The 19,321-nt window shown below is 37.6% G+C and overlaps 1 protein-coding gene across 1 annotated transcript in view; it reads left to right on the forward strand.

Annotated features, from left to right (window-relative positions):
- Nucleotides 1-19,321, forward strand: part of LOC138738842 (dmX-like protein 1) — a 197,075-nt gene that overhangs the window by 118,962 nt on the left and 58,792 nt on the right. The window contains 4 exon segments of the mRNA XM_069889924.1: nt 1,151-2,220; nt 4,923-5,114; nt 17,575-17,651; nt 18,560-18,687. Of these exon segments, the coding sequence (XP_069746025.1) occupies nt 1,151-2,220; nt 4,923-5,114; nt 17,575-17,651; nt 18,560-18,687 (1,467 nt within the window).

The raw sequence follows: 19,321 nt of genomic DNA on the forward strand, positions 1-19,321 counted from the left end.
TTGTAAGACATGTCGAAATTTAAATTTGCTTCTCTTAATGTTCAGGGTTTGAATAATCCTATAAAGCGTAAGAAAGTACTTGCTTATTTAAAAAAAAATTAAAGTAGATGTGGCCATTTTTCTACTTCTGTACCACTTGCATCGGCTAAGTTTTCCATCATTTTCAATTTTTATTCAATTCCTTTTTTCCTTCCATTTGCTTTCATCTAAGGTTGACTCTATAAAATCTTTAATTATTTTGACATTAAATACCTTGTCACTTGTTCATTGGAAATCATAATAATATAGTCTTATGAGTACAATTTCAAGTCACTGGTGCCATCTTGTGGTCATGTCTTTTATACAACAGCGTTCAATGACAGTCAATATGATAAACTTGGTGGGTTTTTTTCAGACTACACCTTTGTGTAGTCTGTTATACACCATTCCAATGATGCCATAATCATACTGTCTGAATTTTTCATTACGTTTGTATTTGTACATGCCAAAACTTTTTGCCATTATTAGTTTCCACTGATTGCACTCAGTGAATGATATTTTTTCAAATCTTCATCTTCCTCTTTTCATTAAATTTGTTCTCCCATTTTTTTTCTCCAAAATTATATTAACTTGGACTTATCCCCAACAAGTTGCATCAATTTCCAATTGTTCTAACTCAGTTCCAGAATTCTTAGTTGCTCAGCATTTGCCCTAAGTTCCTTCTGACTCCCAGCAATATTTGAAAGTAGTATTTTCTTGGCCCAAGCACAAATTATTTGTATGAACAGAACAAAGGTGGTAGCACTGGCTGCTGGGAAATGCTGCTTCCAACTTTTGTCCAGAGGAAACCCTAAGTATTTATGTACATGCAAAAGAAAACTAGTTAAACTAAGTATTTTATAGCTTAATGCTGAGTAGCATTTGTGCAGGAAATTGTGCTTCCATCAAAAATGTTCAAGTTGTAATGATGTTAAGTGTTGAACAGAATTTGAAAAGTTATTCTGAAGCAAAACATTACAAATAGGAAGTTTAGTAAAATTGATTGTAATCTCTCTCATCTTTGAATCTCAGTGGATAATGAAAATGTTGATATGAATATTTTTATCATGCTAAATTTTAAAGAAACGATAAAGAATATTATATACATGTAATTTTTTTTTTCTTTTCATAGAATATTCCAAGTCAACTTCATGCAATCCAGGGGTTTTTAATTTCTACAATTACTTGCGAACCCATCCTCTTTTGTTGCGACGGTATTTTGCTTCTTCAGAGAAGATGATATCACAAATGGGCTTAACTGTGGAAAGTGGCCTCGCAGACAAAATCAGCCTCGCTGAAAGAAGACTTTTCTTTACAACTGCAAATGCCCACTTTAAATCTGGTTGTCCAATGTTAGCTCTTGAAGTTTTGTCTAAAATACCAGTTGTCAACATGAAGTCAAAAATTTCACAAAATAAAGAAAGTTTGACTTTGACTGCCAAGTCCCCATTTGTAGAAACTAAAGGCACACTTTTGGATTTTGAATCCTCTCTGCAGACACTAAATGGCTTTGGATACAAATCCTCCTCTGATTGGCTGTCAAATGGTCAATCTGGTCCATCTCTTAGTTTTGATTGGAGCCAATCTTCTATAGTTATTGAAGATCAGCCATTGGAATTAAAATGGGATAGTGATAAGGAGGATGATCAGGAGGAAATTGGCCTTTCAATGAAGGAGATACATTCACCTTGTCCCAGTGTTGAGAAGGCTGAAGGAAAAAAATACTCAGATGCAAATTTCTCCAGTTCACCTAATGAATTTTTAAGTCCATCAGAAGATGTTATTGCAGCACAGCTAAAATTTGGAGCATGCTTAAAAATACTCACATCAGAGCTACGTACTCTTTCTACTGGTTATGAAATGGATGGTGGAAAACTCCGCTACCAGTTGTACAATTGGCTTGAGAGAGAAATTACGGCCCTGCAGAAAACGTGTAATTACAATGTTATTGTAGAAGATGCAAGAGATTCTGAAGGTATCTGGGATGAATTACCCAATGAAGAACAGACGGAAAATGGAGTCACTGACCAACAAAAGACATTACAGCACCAACAGTATTTGCAGAGAAGGAGGTTGTGGCTTCGGAAAAACCAGCCACTTCTAAGGATGTTTCTTAGTTATTGTAGTCTTCATGGATCACATGGTGGAGGTTTGGCATCAGTCAGGATGGAGTTGATTCTCCTTTTGCAAGAATCTCAGCAGGTATTGTTAATTTATATTAAGACATCATTTTCTTATCCCTGATTTTTTTTTTAAAACACACAATACTGAGCCTGTATTGATCACTTTATTAAATTTATCATTTCATTGTTTGGTTGGACAAGTTGGGTCAAAGGGCCTGTTCTGTGCTTTGTAGCTCTCTCTGATTTATAAAATTATTCCCCGTCATGTTTTATTTAGTTGGATCTGTATTTTTAAATCAAGTATTAAGCTCTCAAGCTCTTAATTATTCCAAACATTGGATCTTAATGCACTAAACATCTCATAAGTTGCTATTCGATAATATATCACCAAAGTTTAAAGAGGCTTTGAAAGAATGTAAAATTGGCCATGGAATGTTCAATATTGAATCTACTTGTCAATTCACAGAAATGTTTAAGTAGTATATTTCAATATAGTTGAGATCATTGCTTACAGCAATAACTTTATTTAATTTTGCTAATCACCAATTTTCCCATTCCTACAAGTCTCCATTCAAATAGCCTTAGTAACTTCAACAGGCATTTTTGCCATTTGGTCATAGTCTAGGGGTTATCACAAAGCCAATTATGAGTTTAAAATCTTGGAACATTTAAGTTAAAATGTGAAATATAACCACGTATCCTTTCAAAACAAGAAGGCGATAACATGTATGAAGAATTTTGTGCTAATTTTTTTCTAAATGTGCATTTCAGGGTTTAAGGTGGGGGGTAGTGGGGAGGAATTGTGCTACATTTTCACTTTAATTGTTAACTTTTTAATTCAATTTTATTATTGTTAATTTTAATTTTGACAGACAGTATGGTAACAGGCCATTTCGGCCCAATTACTGTATTTGATGGCATTTAAGACCCATTTCCCCCCCCCAAAAAAAGGCTCAAAAATATCCCTCGGTCTTGTATGCGGTTGAAATTCTGGTGATAATGGGGAGTAATGCCAACCGTGATCATTAACATTACTGCCATCTATTGTTGGGGGGGTGGGGAGGGTGGGCAGGGCAGCCGCATAAGTGTGTGGACTGGTGGTAGGCTGTCAGGAGACTCTCCTGGCGGCCTGCTCTCTGTCTGCACACTGATCCCACCACTCTGCTCTCCCATCCCCACCGAGAGAGAGCAGGGCAGTGGGACCAGCACAGGGGCCTACACCCGATTTGTGTTTATAAAATGTTTGCTGCTAAAGCTGAGCTACTTTTGTTTTCTCGTAAATTAAAACAGTATTATTATTATTATTATTATTAAAAAGATTTTTCCTGTTGTCCTAATTACATATTTTGTCCAAGATTTTTTTTCTGCTAAACTGTAGTGACATATTTCAATAACATTAAATGCTTACCCATAAATACACTTAAAAAAAATTCTTATTATAGTATTTCCTCCTAAACTAGTGGGGGGGGGGGGGTGATGGGGGAGATCTTGTATGCCATGGGTCTTTGTATGCCATCAAAAACGATACACCCAATTAATCTACAACCCCCAGTGCATTTCCAATAGTGGGAGGAAACCATAGCCCCTTGGGGAGAACCCATGCAGACACAGGGAGAACATATGAATTTCAACAGACAGTGCGGGATTTGAACCCTGGTCCCAATCGCTGGTGCTGTAACGGCATTGCACTAACTGCTATGCCAACTGGGCCACCCTCTTTGTCTGACTCTAGTTCAAGGAAACCTCTTTTTAAAGGTACATTAGAATATAATGGCATTCCATGGTTAGTTTATTGGCATCATTTTTTTTGTTGAAAGTAGAAATTCATTAAGTCAGTTGCTTGTAGACCCAAACATTTATCTTTCACTATGGCAATTGTATAATTAAAGTTATTAAGAAGTTTGTATAATTTTTTGCAAGCACTACTTTAGTAAGTGATATTATGACATTTTTAATGACTTTGGTGTTAATGGGAATGTTCATGTAATAATTTTCATAATGCATTGATCCTGTTTCATGACCAAGTGTAAGACTGATGTTTGTTTAAATATAGAAGATGCATATTTTTACAACTTTATTTATTCATTCAAAAATGTTATTACATACAGTGGGAAAAAGATACATATTGTGAACAATAAAAAAAATAATATAAAGAGGAATAAAGAAAAGAAAAGGAAAAAAAAGAACCCCCCCCCCCCCCCCCCCCCCTCTCAGCCAGCTCTCTTTGGAGAACCAAAGAGAAAAAAAAACTAAAATATAAACTAAATGATATTCACTAAAATCTAATCAAAATAAATTTAAATGTAAATATTCTGAATATAAAAACCACTTATTAAGAAAAAAATGATAATTATGTAAAACATACATAATTTTTTCCATTACGAAACAAGTTTTCATCTCATTATGCCATCTGTTAATATCAATTACATAAGATGCATTCTTGAAGTGTATCAACAGGCCCCAAGAAAATGCCTTTACAGCCTTAATATTTACTTTACCTGAAAATCAGTTTTAGAGATGCATTGCATTGTGGTCTGATTTTTTTTTTTAAAGTACATTGTAGATCTTTTCTGATAAAATTCCATGAGACGAAGCTGGAGACCAAGGTTGGGGCTGAGGATGAGATGAAAAGAGGATTTCAAACAAGTAAATTGTGTGGTTTTTTTTTTGCTGATCCACCAACTTAGCAGTTCATATAATTCAAAGGTGAATATTACTTAAAATGTCCACATTTTTATCTTGTATTAATGGTAACCACGTTTCTTGATGTTTGAAATTTAGGAGTATTCATTGGAACAGACCACTAGTCCTTTGCTACAAGTTGCATCAATACCTCTTCTGTTTGCCTGCACTGCAAGTGCAAAAATCGTGGTAGCAAATCCCAGGCTTCATCTGAGCAACCTTACTCATGATATTGTGCATACCATTGTGGAATTTGATTCACCTCCACATCCAGACATCAAGAATAACCAGGTTGGTGTTAATTAACAGTTCATAAACATTAAAAGAGCTGAGTAAAACTTGGTAGCAAAATTATGTTTCAGTTAAAAAGAAGCACTGGTCATTCGAAAGATGAAAAACAAATTTCTAATGTTGATTTAGTTTTGAAGACTCTGCATGTTGACTTTATCATGGACTTAAAAATGAAGATCACACTTCAGACAGTTATCAGTCTGTGATTGTTATTATTGGCAACAATCAGATTATCTTTAAATTGGATACTTTATATTGTTGTCTCCTCCTCTTAGCTATAGTCTATAATTTTTTGGTAATTGTGCAGACTTTGCCTGCTGTTGCTGAAGTATTTTAAATTTAAACTAATTTTAGAGAAAATAGGTTCTTGCATTCTAAATTAGAAAAAAAAATGGTTCTTTTTTCATAAATAAAAGACAGATAAGGGAAAAAAAAGTGGAATATATTGACAGTTTTATTATGTTTTGCTTGTTTATTTTGAAACACTACAATAATTGACTTTATAAAACTCTTCAATTATATTTTGCTGATTGAAGTGAGTTTGTGCCACAATATAAGCTGAGATTTTGGTTCTTGGAGAATTAGTGTGTTGAGATCCACCCCTGCTAAGCCCACAACTGTTCATCATTAATGATTTGGAAGAGGGGTTGGAGTGTCGTTTGCTGACAACACTAAATAGAATGGTAAAGCAAATTGTGCAGATGATGCATGATCTGCAGAAATGTATAGGTAGATTAATTGAGTGGGAAAGCATCTGGCAGATGGTAAATGCAAGGTCATCTACTTTAGAAGGAAAAATAGTAAATTAGATTATTTAAATGAGGAAAGATTGCAGCATGGTGTTGTGCAGAGGGACTTGGGAGTGCTTGTGCATGAATTGCAAATGGTTTGTGGGTGCAACAGGCAATCAAGAAGGAAAATGGAATGTTGGCTTTCATGCTGAAAGGAATTGAAATAAAGAGCAGGGAGGGTCTGCCGCAACTGTACAGGGGACCGAGGAGGCCACACCTGGAGTATACTGTGCAGTTCAAGTTTCCTTCCTGGAGAAAAGATCTACTGGTGTTGGAAACAGTGCAGAGGAGATTATAGAAGGGGTGTTAAGGGGAAAAGTGGATCTGACTTTGCTAACAAATACCATGAAAATCCATTTAATTCTACAAATTTTCCAAATCTTTGCATTCTACTACTTGCAAAGATCCTCATCATTAGTTATCTGTGCTTGCCAATTGACTCTTGATCAAGTTCAAATTTATTTATCATCTGATTCTAACAGTACAACCTAACAAAACTGTGTTCTCTAGTCCATGGTGCAAAAACAGTGCAAGCACACATACAGACATAGCACATACAATTGTGTCATTGAAATGTAATGCACATGAAGATTGTCTGAAGAGGGTACACAAAATCCTTGAGGGCCCCATCCACCTCACACACATCATCTTTCTGCTACTTCCTTTGTGGAAGATATACAGGAGTATCAGAGCCAGCGCCACCAGGCTGAGAAACCGCTTCTTCCTACGGGCAGTGAGAATGCTGAATGAGCAAAGGAACTGCTCACACTAATCATCTGAGATTCGTGTTTACGAAACTATTTATATGTATTTATGAATACTTTGCCTGCATGTGTATTGTTTCCATGTGTGTTAAGTTGGTAGTGTATCTGCATGTTTTGCACTGAAGGATAGAGAATTCTGTTTTGTGGGGTTGTACTTGTACAATCAGAAAATAAAAACTTGACTACAGACAAACTATACACATACATAGAACCTTTGTACATGTAATTAAAAAAATAATATATAGTCAATTCTGTGTAATAATCAACCACCCCTTTTTAATCAAAAAATCACACCTGTGTAAAAGTCGGCCACCTGCCCCTCCAAGCTCCCAACGTCTTCGTCACAGACTCTCTCCTAGGCCCTGGCCGGCTGTTAATTCGAGCTCCTGACACCCTGAATGCATACTTACCACCTGGTCGTAATCATCTGAGCTCCTGATGCCTTGAACGACGCAGGTACTTATCGCGGTCAAAAATGTGACCCATGTATCTATTTTAAAAAAATCAACACCCCTCCCCCCTCAAATTTGACCCAATAAATTGGTCCAAAAAACTTGTCTTACACGAGTGTATATGATAGTTGAGTGACGGGGAGTTGTTTTAGAAGTTCAGCAGTCTCATTGCCTGTTGGAAGAAGTTGTTCCTCAACCTACTGAATCTGGCTTTAATATTTCCTGTATCACTTTCCCAGTTGGAGTAGCTGGAAGGGGTGGTAGGGGTCCTTGTAGATTTTGCAAGCTCTCTTTAAACAACGATCTTGGTAAATCCTATTGATGGTGGGGAGGAAGACCTCAGTGATCTTCTTTGCCTCAGTGATCTTCTTTGCTGGTCCTGTGGATTGAACTCTGATCCAGTGCTTTTCATCAACCATACTACACTGTGATCCAGCCGTCCAGGATGCTCTCGATAGAGCCCATGTAAAAAGTTGACAAAATGGTGGCCTGTAGACTTGCCCACCTTGCTTCCAAGAAAGTGCACCTTCCTGACAAGTGAGGAGATGTTGAGTCTAGGATAGGCCACTTCTTAAGTGAAGTCGGAGGAACTTGGTCCAAAAAACTTGTCTTACACGAGTGTAAGACACTCTCTCCACTACTGAGCTATTAAATGTTAATGGACAGAGGTCAACTCTCGTCCTCCTGAAGTCCTCAATCATCTCCTTTGGCCTGTCTATGTTGAGACTCACACCATTTCACGAGATGTTCCAACTCTTGTGTGTTGTGACTCTTCATTGTTGCTAATGAGGCCCACTACTTTGGTGTCATCTGCTAACTGATGACTCTGTTGGAGCTGGATCTGCCATTGCTGTCATGGGTCAGCAACGTGAACAAGACTGGGGTTAGTGCATGGGCCTGAGGTGTTTCAAGCTCAGCATGATGGTGCTCAATGTTCTGCTGCCAATCCGGACATATTGGGGAATTTCCTTTAGGAAATCCAGAATCAAATTATAGATAAAAAGTGTTGAGTCTCAACAAGGAGAGCTTCTCCACCAGTCTCTGGCATATGACTGTTAAAGGCTGAGCTGAAGTCAATAAACAGGAGCTCATCATATGAGGTATTGTTCTCCAGGTGGGTCAGGATAGGGTGGAGGGACAAGGCTAAAGCATCATCAGTGGAATGGTTCCATCTATAAATGAATTGAAAGGAGTCCAGTATCTTTGGGAGGTACGCTTTGATACTTTCCATCACTAGACGCTGCGTTAAATAAATGGATTATAATAAACTACATTTATTAGTGTATAATGTAAGGCATTATCTTATTGCAGTGGTGAAATTGGAATTGCTGAGTTTTTGGAAAGATAAACTGTTGAATGAGGTATTAAGCTGAACTCTGCTTTAATGGTAACATTAAATTTGGAAAAATGAAAAATATCCTAAGTTTCAATTTGAAAATAGAAAATGTGCTCTCTCAGCATCATGGTGAATATCGATCCCTTCACTGTCAATAAAAAAAGGTTTACTTTTTTCAGTCGTCTCATTTGGGGATGTTGAAGTCATGCTCCTGTCAAGATACGAAAAGTACAACCAGGCCACACGGTCTTTATTGAGTCACACCAGTGGGAATGAGGGATAGTAGTGGTGGGTAGACCTTCACCTCACTAGTACTGTTTGAACGTCTTTCAAAAAAGAGTCACAGGGAACAATATTTAAGGCATTTTTTTGCATACAAATTGAATAACATTTCTTTGAAGGTATTGCTACAGCTTATGTTTTACATTTTGCATATCCTCTTCCTAAAGACAGGGAAATGATTTCTTGTTGGTCATTTAATCCCATGTACCAGTTATAATTAAGAAAATCCTTCTGGTGTACAAAAAAAATCAACAGAAGTCTGGAAGGGTTGCTCACAGTACACATCTATTCTCTGCCTGCCTGATTCCTGGTTTCCAATTTACACATGTAAATGGCTAGCTTCATAGTAATCTTAGATTCTTGGAGTTGACAATGGTGACCAAAACTCCAGCACCGAAACAATGCGATTCAGGGACTGAGTGGCGCCGTCAGCGCTACTGGATGTTTACTGCAGCCTTTGACACTTCTACCTTGCATCTGACAAGTAGTAACTCTATCAGCTGCTTTTGGGTGGGAAACCATTTTATGAATGGGCTCCCGTTTGACAGCTTGTTAATTAGCGGTAGCCAGTTAACGCTATTGTGCTAAAAGGATTTGGCAGGCACGAAGATATGGTTTTGTAGAAGAGATGAGAATTCATTCCTGATGAGAGTTTGAAAGCCTTAAGCTTGTACCCTACTCTCTGGAAGCTTCTTTACTGAATAAACTCATTTTGAGTCTTACTTATAACGATTATTTTAAAACAGAATTTTTACATTTCTACAGGGCAGCACGACTAACGTAGCAGTATAGCAGTGAGCCCAACACTGTTTCAGTGCCAGCGACACCAGTTTGAATCTGATGTTGTCTGTAAGGAGTTTGTACATTCTCCCAGTGTCTGCGTGGGTTTCCCCCACCATTCTAAACAGGTCAATTGGGTGTAAATTGGGTGGCACGGGCTCCTGGGCCAGATGGGCCTGTTAATGTGCTCAATGTCTAAGTATTTATTTTTAAATCCAGTGCGCAAATTAATTTGTGCATTGGTCTATATATTAATTGCAGACTGCACTTCAAAAGGGATCAGATTAAAACTAATGACCTTGGTGAAATGTTCTGAAAGTAAATTAAGCTTGTCTGAATGACCAATTTCATTTTACGTTCCTTGCATTACATTCAAGCTCCAGCAGATGGCAAATGTTGACCCTCTTAAAATCTATTTTAAATTCGGTTATTAATAGACGTAATCTGTCTCACGGTGCAAGGCAATTTGATTTAATTTGTATATTATTCACCTAAAATTTCAGATTTAAATTGTCAGCAATTTTTTTTTAACAATTTTTTTCTTTCACTGAAATGTTTTGCGTTGTTCATAGTATTCTGTGATATGCATCAATTCAATTGATTGTTTAGCCACAGTAAAGTATCATAGAGTGATAGAGTTATACATCAGGAAGCAGGTCCTTTGGCTCAACTTGTCATCAACCCTCCACCACTCCCCTATACTGTACCTACCATTCTCTTGTAGGGAAAAAGGAACCACCCCCTCTCCCTATGGATGGATGGATGGGTGGGAGGGAAATTTTTTCATGAATCGTTGCTGCATTGTTGAAAGCTGAGTTTGATTTTTCCGATACCTGGGTGGCCTGAACCATCCACATCACCCCAAATGTGGTATCACCAATATCTTGTACAACTGTAATATACCGTTTCTACTCCTGGACTAAATGCTGCCTGTTGAAGGTAAACATGCCAAACTCTTCCACTATCCTGTCCAACTTTGTCACCACTTTCATACATCTATGTGCCTGGTTTTTGGTTATACAGTCAACTCATTTGCACATGGTGGTCTATCTCTGGCTCTTCTTTCTGGGCATCTGTCTTCTTTTGGTTATAGATTAACTACAATAATGAGGCCAAGGAATACTGGCTTTTTTTGTCTGGCTGAGTGTCATTCTCTCAATTTCTTTGGTTAAATTGCATCTTCTCTGATGGTGGGACTTGCATGCCAGCGCTTCTGAGATGTTCCTTAATGATAGCTTATTTTTGCCTTGGTTGACAGATGCTTTGACCTCAAACCATCTATTTCCTGCACCCATGCCCTCATTTCTCTCCCAGACACAGCAAGAGTAGAATTTCCAGGTCACTTGCCTCTGTAGTCATGGATCATCCTTTCTGCCAGCAATGAGATTCCATGATCAGAGACTATTTTCCTTCCCTTTCCTCCACCAACCACTCTTTCTTTTTGAACTTTTCCATGCTATTTCAGGGAATGCAACTCTTATCCTTCCCTTCCCTCCATTCAGAGATCCAATATTCCTTTTGGGGGAAGCAGCAAATCACATCTTCTTTCAATTTAGCGTACTGCATTTGGTGTTCACAGAGTGGTCTGAGCACCTGGAGAAATTAAACACTGAGTGCCCATTTTGCAGAGAATCTGCATTCAGTCTGCAAGGTGACTCTGAGCTTTCAGTAGCCTGCCACATTAATTCTCTAACCCACTTCCACTTTGTTATCTATATGTAGCCTCCTCACATTCATCCAAAATAAGCTTGAGGAGCTGTACCTCCTCCTCTGATACAGTCTTCTGTTGTCATTGTCAAGTACAACAGTTTTGGATACCCCGTTTTTCTTGTTTGATCAAAATTTGTCATTTCCACACACTATATATCTAATATTAACAGTTTTTCTCTTTCCATTGTCTTATTAGCTTCTTATTTTCCACATACCTAACCTGCTTTTCATATTCCTTTATTTGCTCTTTCTTTAACTTCCTGTAAATGTTCATCCAGATAGCTTAGTCAACAGCCAATCTGCAAGGTAATCCTGGTCTTTCTCTTTCAAATATTCCCCTTGTCCTAACCGTTCATCACTTAAATTCTTTGTTTTGTTTTGTTACTTTTCTCGATTTTTGATCAATGTTCTTAACCTAAAAGATCACTTTCCTTGGATGCTTCCTGATCTGGTTTGTTTTTAGAATGCTACAATTTATTCTGCCTAGTCCCATCGACCTACACAGGGACCATACTTCTCTATACCCCTCCCATCCATGTGCTGATACAATCTCTTAAATATCAAAATCAAATCTACATCCACCACCCCCACTAGCAGTCAATTTCACACTCTCACCACCCTCTGAGTGAAGAATTTCTGCATAATGTTCCCCATAAATATTTTACCTTTCACCCTCCTCCGCTTGCCAGCCCGCCCCCCTCCGCCTGGCAATACTGATATCCAATCCAGTGATCATTGGGGGATCTGAGGTGGAGAGGGTGAGCACATTTAGATTCCTGGGAGTCACTATCTCGGAGGATATTTCCTGGACCCAGCACACCAGTTGCACATGAAGAAAGCACGTCAGCGCCTCTACTTCCTATAGAGTTTGCAGAGGTTTGGTATGACACCAGAAACCCTGGCAAATTTCTAGAGGTGTGGTGGAAAGTGTGCTGACCGGCTGCATCACAGACTGGTATGGGAACACCAATACCCCTGAGCATAAACCCCTCCAAAATGTAGTGGACACAGACCAGGGCATCACAAGCAAACTTCTCCCCCCTATTGAGTACATCTACAGGGAACACTACTCTTGGCAGCAGTGAGAACAGAACGTGTGCTGGATGGTGTGGGTCTTTGATGATTGCTGCTGCCCTTCAAAGGCAAAGAGGTTTAGGTGCCAACAAATTCACACCACCAGGTTCAGGAACAGCTGCTACCCCTCCACCATCAGACTGCTCAATGATAAACTTAACCAGAGACTCATTTAAGGACTCTTGTGCACTTTATAGGCTTTCTTTTGTTCTCTCTGTATTGCACAGTCAGTTTGTTTACATTCATTTTCTGTTCACAGCTCTTCCATTTATTTACAGGTTTATGCTGTATACAGTTTATTTTTTTGTGCTATCAATTAGTGGTAATTCTGCCACACCTGCAGGAAAAAGAAATCTCAGGGTTGTATGTGATGTAATAAATGTACTCTGACAATAAATCTGAAGTACTGATGAGCAGTTTATTACCAAGTTATTTCATACACGAGTTGGTGTATTATAATGCATTCCACTGTGAATGAAGCATAATATTTGTTCTTAAAAGCATAATTAGAAATTAAAACAACCATCTCCAAAGAAACGCTGTGCACAACTCTGCTATTGAGATTCAATACTTGCAAATGAAAATACAAACTGCTATTTTAAGCAGAGTTTAAATGGAAAGTCTGCGGACTCTCTGATTGTAGTGCATTATCCAAAAGTGCTGGAGAAACTCTACAGACTTTGCAGCATCTATAAATAAAGGGGAACCAGTGTTTTGTGCCTGAGTCCCTTTGTCAAGGTGTGAGCAAAAACCAGGCAGGCACCTGAATAAAAAGGTCAGGAGGGAGGGAGGAAGGGAGAGGGGAGGAATACAGGCTCATAGGTAAGAGTTCATAGGATTTAGGTGGAAGGGTAGAAGATATCAAAACTGAGGAGTGATAGGGAGGGGGTTGCTCTCTGAATGGAGAGGGAAGTGAAGGGGTGGGGGAGCTGGAGGAAAGAAAAGAGGGATTGGGTAAGAGAAAGACTTGGGAAAAGCATCTAACAGAAGCGGAGATTGATGTTAATACCATCCAATTGTAGAGTGCCCAGGCGGAATATTAGATGTTGTTTCTCCAATTTGCGGAAAGCCTCGGTTTGGCCATGAATAAATGTGTCGGTGTGGGAATGGTATGTGGAATTAAAATGGTTGGCACTGGGAAGCCCCCACTATTGTAGCAGACAGAGCAAAAGTTCTCAATGAAATGATCTCCCAGTCTGTGTCCAGTCTATCTTCTCTCTCGAGGAGGCCACAATGGTCTCTGCAGATTCAGAAGTGTTGCTTCACTTGGAAGGACTGTTTGGTTGCTCTAATGGTGGTAAAGGAGGAGATGTGGGCACAATACTATGTGATTCATTGTTACATCAAGTGATTACCTAACTTTGAGGAGTCACGTGATGAAGTAGAGGCCAGTCGGGGAACTCCAGCCCTCTCCAGAAAAGTTTTTTAAAAAAAGATAGAGGAAAAAACAAAGGTACAAACATAAAAACCATAACAAAGTGAAAGTAAAAGTGTGGAGAAAATGGCAGCGAAGAAAGAAAAACCAAAAACAACAGGAAGAAAAGAAGGAAGGACGTTGGAAGAAGAAGGTGAAGGCCTTACCGGTACAAGGAGGCCTGCCGTGGAGAGAGAAGCCCGCTCCCTGAGGTCAGTCAAAGCCCCGAACTCGGGACTACAAAAATGGCTCACGGAGCCAAACAAAAGTGCGCAACCGCGCATGCGCAAGGCAAAAATAACACTGACGGGAGGGGGGACCAGCTGAGGAGTCGATCTCCACAGCTGAAACAGACAACTACAACAGCAAGAGGAAAACATAGAAAATAACAAGAACAAGAAAGAAGAGAATAAAAATAAGAAATCAAAGAAACAACAGATGACCAACCCAGAGGAAGAAGACCAACACCAAGATACTTCTAATAAAAATAAGAAGACCAAAAATACCCAACAAAATAAAACAAACAACCCAACAAGAAAACCAGAAGAGACAGAGGTAAAGGACACAGATCCTGGAGTGGACTCAGAAGAAGAGGAGGAAGAACACAGAGAAATGGAAGATGAAGGGAAGGGCAAGTACATGGATATATATTTTTTTAAAGAATATATGGAAACAGTAAAAGAATGGCAGTCACAAGAATTCAGTGAAATAAAAAGAAGAATAAAAAGTACAGAAGAAAAAGTGAAATATAGAAAAAGAATTAGCAATAAAGGAAGATACAACTAAAAGAAGAGAATTGGCAGATACAAAAATAAAATATGAAACACTACAAACATATAAGGTGGAGAAGAACATAATGAAGACAAAACAAATATTATGAGCTAGGAGAAAAAACGCACAAAATTCTAGCGTGGCAGCTTAGGACAGAACAAACTAAAAGAATGGTGTTGGCATTAAGGAAGAAGGACAAACAAATTACATATAATCCAACGGAGATCAATGAAAACTTCAGGGAATTCTATGAGCAACTATATCAAACTGAAAATGAAGGGAAAGAAGACAAAATAGATGAATTTCTAACTAAAATTGAACTACCGAAATTACAAACAGAGGAGCAAAATAAATTAATAAAACCATTTGAAATAGAAGAATTACAGGAGATATTAAAAAAACTACCGAACAATAAAACACCAGGAGAGGATGGATTCCCAATAGAATTCTATAAAACATTTAAAGACTTATTAATTCCTCCCCTCCTGGAAGTAATCAACCAGATTGATAAAGCACAAAGCATACCAGATTCATGCAAAACAGCAATAATTACAGGGAAAGATCCACTTGCACCAGCGTCATATAGACCAATATCTTTACTTAACACATATTATAAGATAATAGCTAAACTATTAGCAAGCAGATTGGCCGACTATGTACCAAAAATAGTAAATCTAGACCAAACTGGATTTATTTAAAAAAAAGACAAACAACAGACAATACCTGTAAATTTATTAACTTAATTCATGCAGTAGAAGGAAATAAAACTCCAACAGTAGCGGTTGCTTTAGACGCAGAGAAGGCCTTTGACAGAGTAGAATGGAATTATTTATTCTAAGTACTACAAAAATTCAACCTACCAGAGAAATATATAAATTGGATTAAAGCATTATATAAGGGGCCATTGGCGAAAGTGACAGTAAATGGATATATATCAAAACAATTTAACTTAAGCAGATCAACAAGGCAGGGATGTCCACTATCTCCCTCACTTCGCATTAGCTATAGAACCACTGGCAGAACTGATAAGAACAGAAAATAAAATAAAAGGGATAAAAATAAAAGAGAAGGAATATAAAATCAGTCTATTTGCAGATGACGTTATAATATACGTAACAGAACCAGAAATATCAATAAAAGAATTACATAGGAAATTGAAGGAATATGGAGAAGTGTCGGGGTACAAGATCAACGCAAATAAAAGTGAAGCAATGCCAATGAATAATGCGGATTTCACAAAGTTTAAGAAAGAATTGCCATTTAGATGGCAAACACAAGCAATGTGATACCTAGGTATGCAACTAAATAAAAACCTCGGCCATCTATATAAACTAAATTATCATCCATTAATGAAAAAATTACAAGACGACTTAGAGCATTGGAAAGACTTGCCACTAACACTGATAGGAAGGATAAACTGTATTAAAATGAATATTTTCCCAAGGATACAATACCTATTTCAGTCATTACCAATACACCTAACAGAGAAATTCTTCAAGGAATTAAAGAAAATAATAAGGAAATTCTTATGGAAAGGGGGGGAAACCGAGGATAGCACTAGATAAATTAACAGAATGGTACAAACAAGGAGGCTTACAACTACCAAACTACCAGAATTATTATAGAGCCGCACAATTAAGATACCTATCAGATTTTTATCAAACAAGCGAAAAACCAGATTGGACCAGATTAGAACTAGATAAAATAGGGGAGAAGATACCTGAACATATACTATATAAATGGGATGAAAAATTGGTGCAACGTAGGAATTCACCTGTATTGCATTATCTGCTCAACATTTGGAAGAAGATTCATGTAGAAAGGAATAAAACAAATTACCAACTACCAAAACTAATATTGACGCAAAATCAGCTAATCCCTTTCACAATAGATAACCTTTCCTTTAGAGAATGGGAGAGAAAAGGGATCAAAAGAATAGAAAATTGTTTTTCAGGAAATAAATTATTATCCTTTGAACAAATGAAGGATAAATGTAATATAACTCACGATACAATGTTTGCATACCACCAACTGAAAACCTACTTGAAGGACAAATTGGGAAACAGTCTGAAGTTACAAGAAGGAAGCAATTTTGAATATGTGATTACAGACACAATGATAATTAAAAAGTTTGTAACAAACATGTATATCAAACTGCAAGAAAAGGAGAACGAGGAAACAAACGGTAAACCTAAACAAAAATGGGAACAAGATCTAAACATAAAGACAAAGAATGAAACATGGGAGAAGCTATGCTCCGGAACTATGAGATATAGAATAAACACGAGGTTACGCATGATACAATATAACTGGATACACAGGCTATACATCACACCTCAAAAGCTAAATAAATGGGACCCAACAGTATCAGACACATGTTTTCGCTGTAAAAAGGAAACTGGAACAACAATTCATGCAATTTGGACATGTGAGAAAGTGGAAAAATTTTGGGAAGATCTAAACCAGATATTAAATAAAATCACAAAAAGCAATATACCAAAACACCCAGAGATCTTCCTCCTAAGTAATATAAGAAACAAAGAATTTGGACTCAATTTGGATGGAGCACAAAAAAGATTTGTTATGATAGCCCTAGCTGTAGCAAAAAAAAATGTATTATGTCAACCTGGAAATTAGAAGACAACTTGAGAATACAACAATGGTATATAGAAATGAATAAATGTATTCCATTAGAAAAAATAACATAATTTAAGAAATAACATTACAATATTCGAACAAATATGGGAGCCAGACATGAAACACAATAGAGAAATCCTACCATGGACTTCCACCACCTAAAATGACAGAAGGAGAAGACAACGAAAAGAACTGACTCAGTAAAATTTCTTGTTTATTTTTATTAAGTGACAACATTGTTTAACGGGTTTAATGTATCTTATAGGTTGAACTTTAAATAAATGGGGAAGGGAGGGAGGGAAGGGAGGGGGGGAAAAGGGGGAGAAAATGACACTGTAGATATTTAAGAAGAAAAATGTCTGTATGTATCTTGGTCAATGTGGTTTATAGTGTGAAAAATAAAAAAAAAATTAAAAAAAGTGATTACCTAACTTTTATTTCAATTTCAGATCCACGTATTGCACACAATTGCTGCTTCCCTCTCGGCATGTCTCTACCAGTGTCTTTGTGATGGCCACAGTGAAAGGTAAATGTGGTGTGTTTGAATTATAGCTGGGTACTTCATCATCAAATTTCTTTTTGGAAATATTTACAGTATCTGATTGTAGTTTCATTGGGCAACATCCAATATCTCACATCAGGTGCTGCTTTGTTTATGAGCCCAGGCATTGTGAGACTATGTCTTACTTTGAGGTTGTATCAGATGGGAACCCAAAATTATCCTGCCCTACAATCACAAGCATGTACATTTATGCAGAGTTACAGGGTAGCAATTGGTAGCAGAAAAGGCTGTGGTAAGTGTCCCATTTCAGTTGAAGAAGCCATTAAAAAAAAAAGTGATCCTGGTTACACATTTGCCCAGAACAATGAAGCATTGTGCAAACTAAAATTTCTGGTTCAACCAAGCTTGTTTTGCATTTAATTCCAGTCAAAATAATCCACATTGATTTCTTCTAGACTCAGCCGAAGACTTTGTTCCAAATATTACCAAGAAGCGTGTTTCCCTGTTGTTCCGTTTCTTTGTCCTTTCTGTTATGTTTCAAATAATGTGCATTTTGCGGTGGATGCAGCATTTGCAGATGTGGTGTCTCTTGTAATGTTCCCACAAATTCTTGAGTTCCACATCGTGTCCCTCCTCTTTTATTTTCATTGGATGGCCATATTTCCCCCTCTCATCATTGTATTATTTCACACCACCTTGCATATTTATTTGGTCCTGTTCTATATTTATTAATGTGTTGTCAGTCTATACATATCTATGTGGTGGTTTCCTGTCAAATTCCATGTTTGAAGATGCATAAATAACCCTTTTCATTGTGTATCTTATTCCATTATGCTCACAATTTATTTATCAATATTTCTCATGGAGGCATGATGTGAATTGAGAATTATTTGAGAAATTACATCTAATGTTTCATGTTGTGTTTCTTGCAGTTCTTTATATGCAAACCAGTTCACTGGAATGGTCTATCAGAGTTTTCTGTTCACACAGCAACGTTCAAACAGAGCAGCAAGTTTAGATGGCTCTGTAACTCCCAATACATCACCTGACCAATGGCCAGGTAAACTGTATTTAGATACTTGCTGCTATTCTTGCTCACTGGGGAAAAATATTTTCAAGTTGTGTTCATGCTTTTTCAAGAAACCTTTTCATGCTATTGCATTTGTTTATAAATTTTGGAAAGAGGCATGAGAAATTATTTACATTTTTTTTTAAAATAGAGACATCTTGCACTGCAACAGGCCATTTTGGCCTATGGGTCTGTGCTACCCTCTAACCCACACGCCCGGTATGATTTGAACTGGGGGAAGAAACCTGAGTCCCTGGGGGAAATCCAGCAGCCGTGGGGAGAAAGTACAAACTCCTCAAGACAGCGCGGGATTCAAACCTTGGTCTGATCACTGGCACTGTAAAGGTGTTGCGCTAACCGCTACACCAACTGTTCCACCCAACTGTCTATTGCTTAGTTTAAATTGGATGTTGTCCTTGCATTCTGAAATATCCTTTCTCCACTGTAGCATTTCTTTTTGTTTCCTTTGAATTCATATTTGTTAAAATTCTTTGCTTCGTTCACCTTTATTCTGTGAGCATCTATTCAAGAAGCAAGGTTCGGGAAAACAATCAAATAAAGAAAGCGACAGTGTTTCTGAATAGTGTTCAGTAAATTCTGATCATTCATTCATTCCGTTTTTCTA

Source organism: Narcine bancroftii, chromosome 1 (genome assembly GCF_036971445.1).
Source record: "Narcine bancroftii isolate sNarBan1 chromosome 1, sNarBan1.hap1, whole genome shotgun sequence".
Taxonomy (NCBI): domain Eukaryota; kingdom Metazoa; phylum Chordata; class Chondrichthyes; order Torpediniformes; family Narcinidae; genus Narcine; species Narcine bancroftii.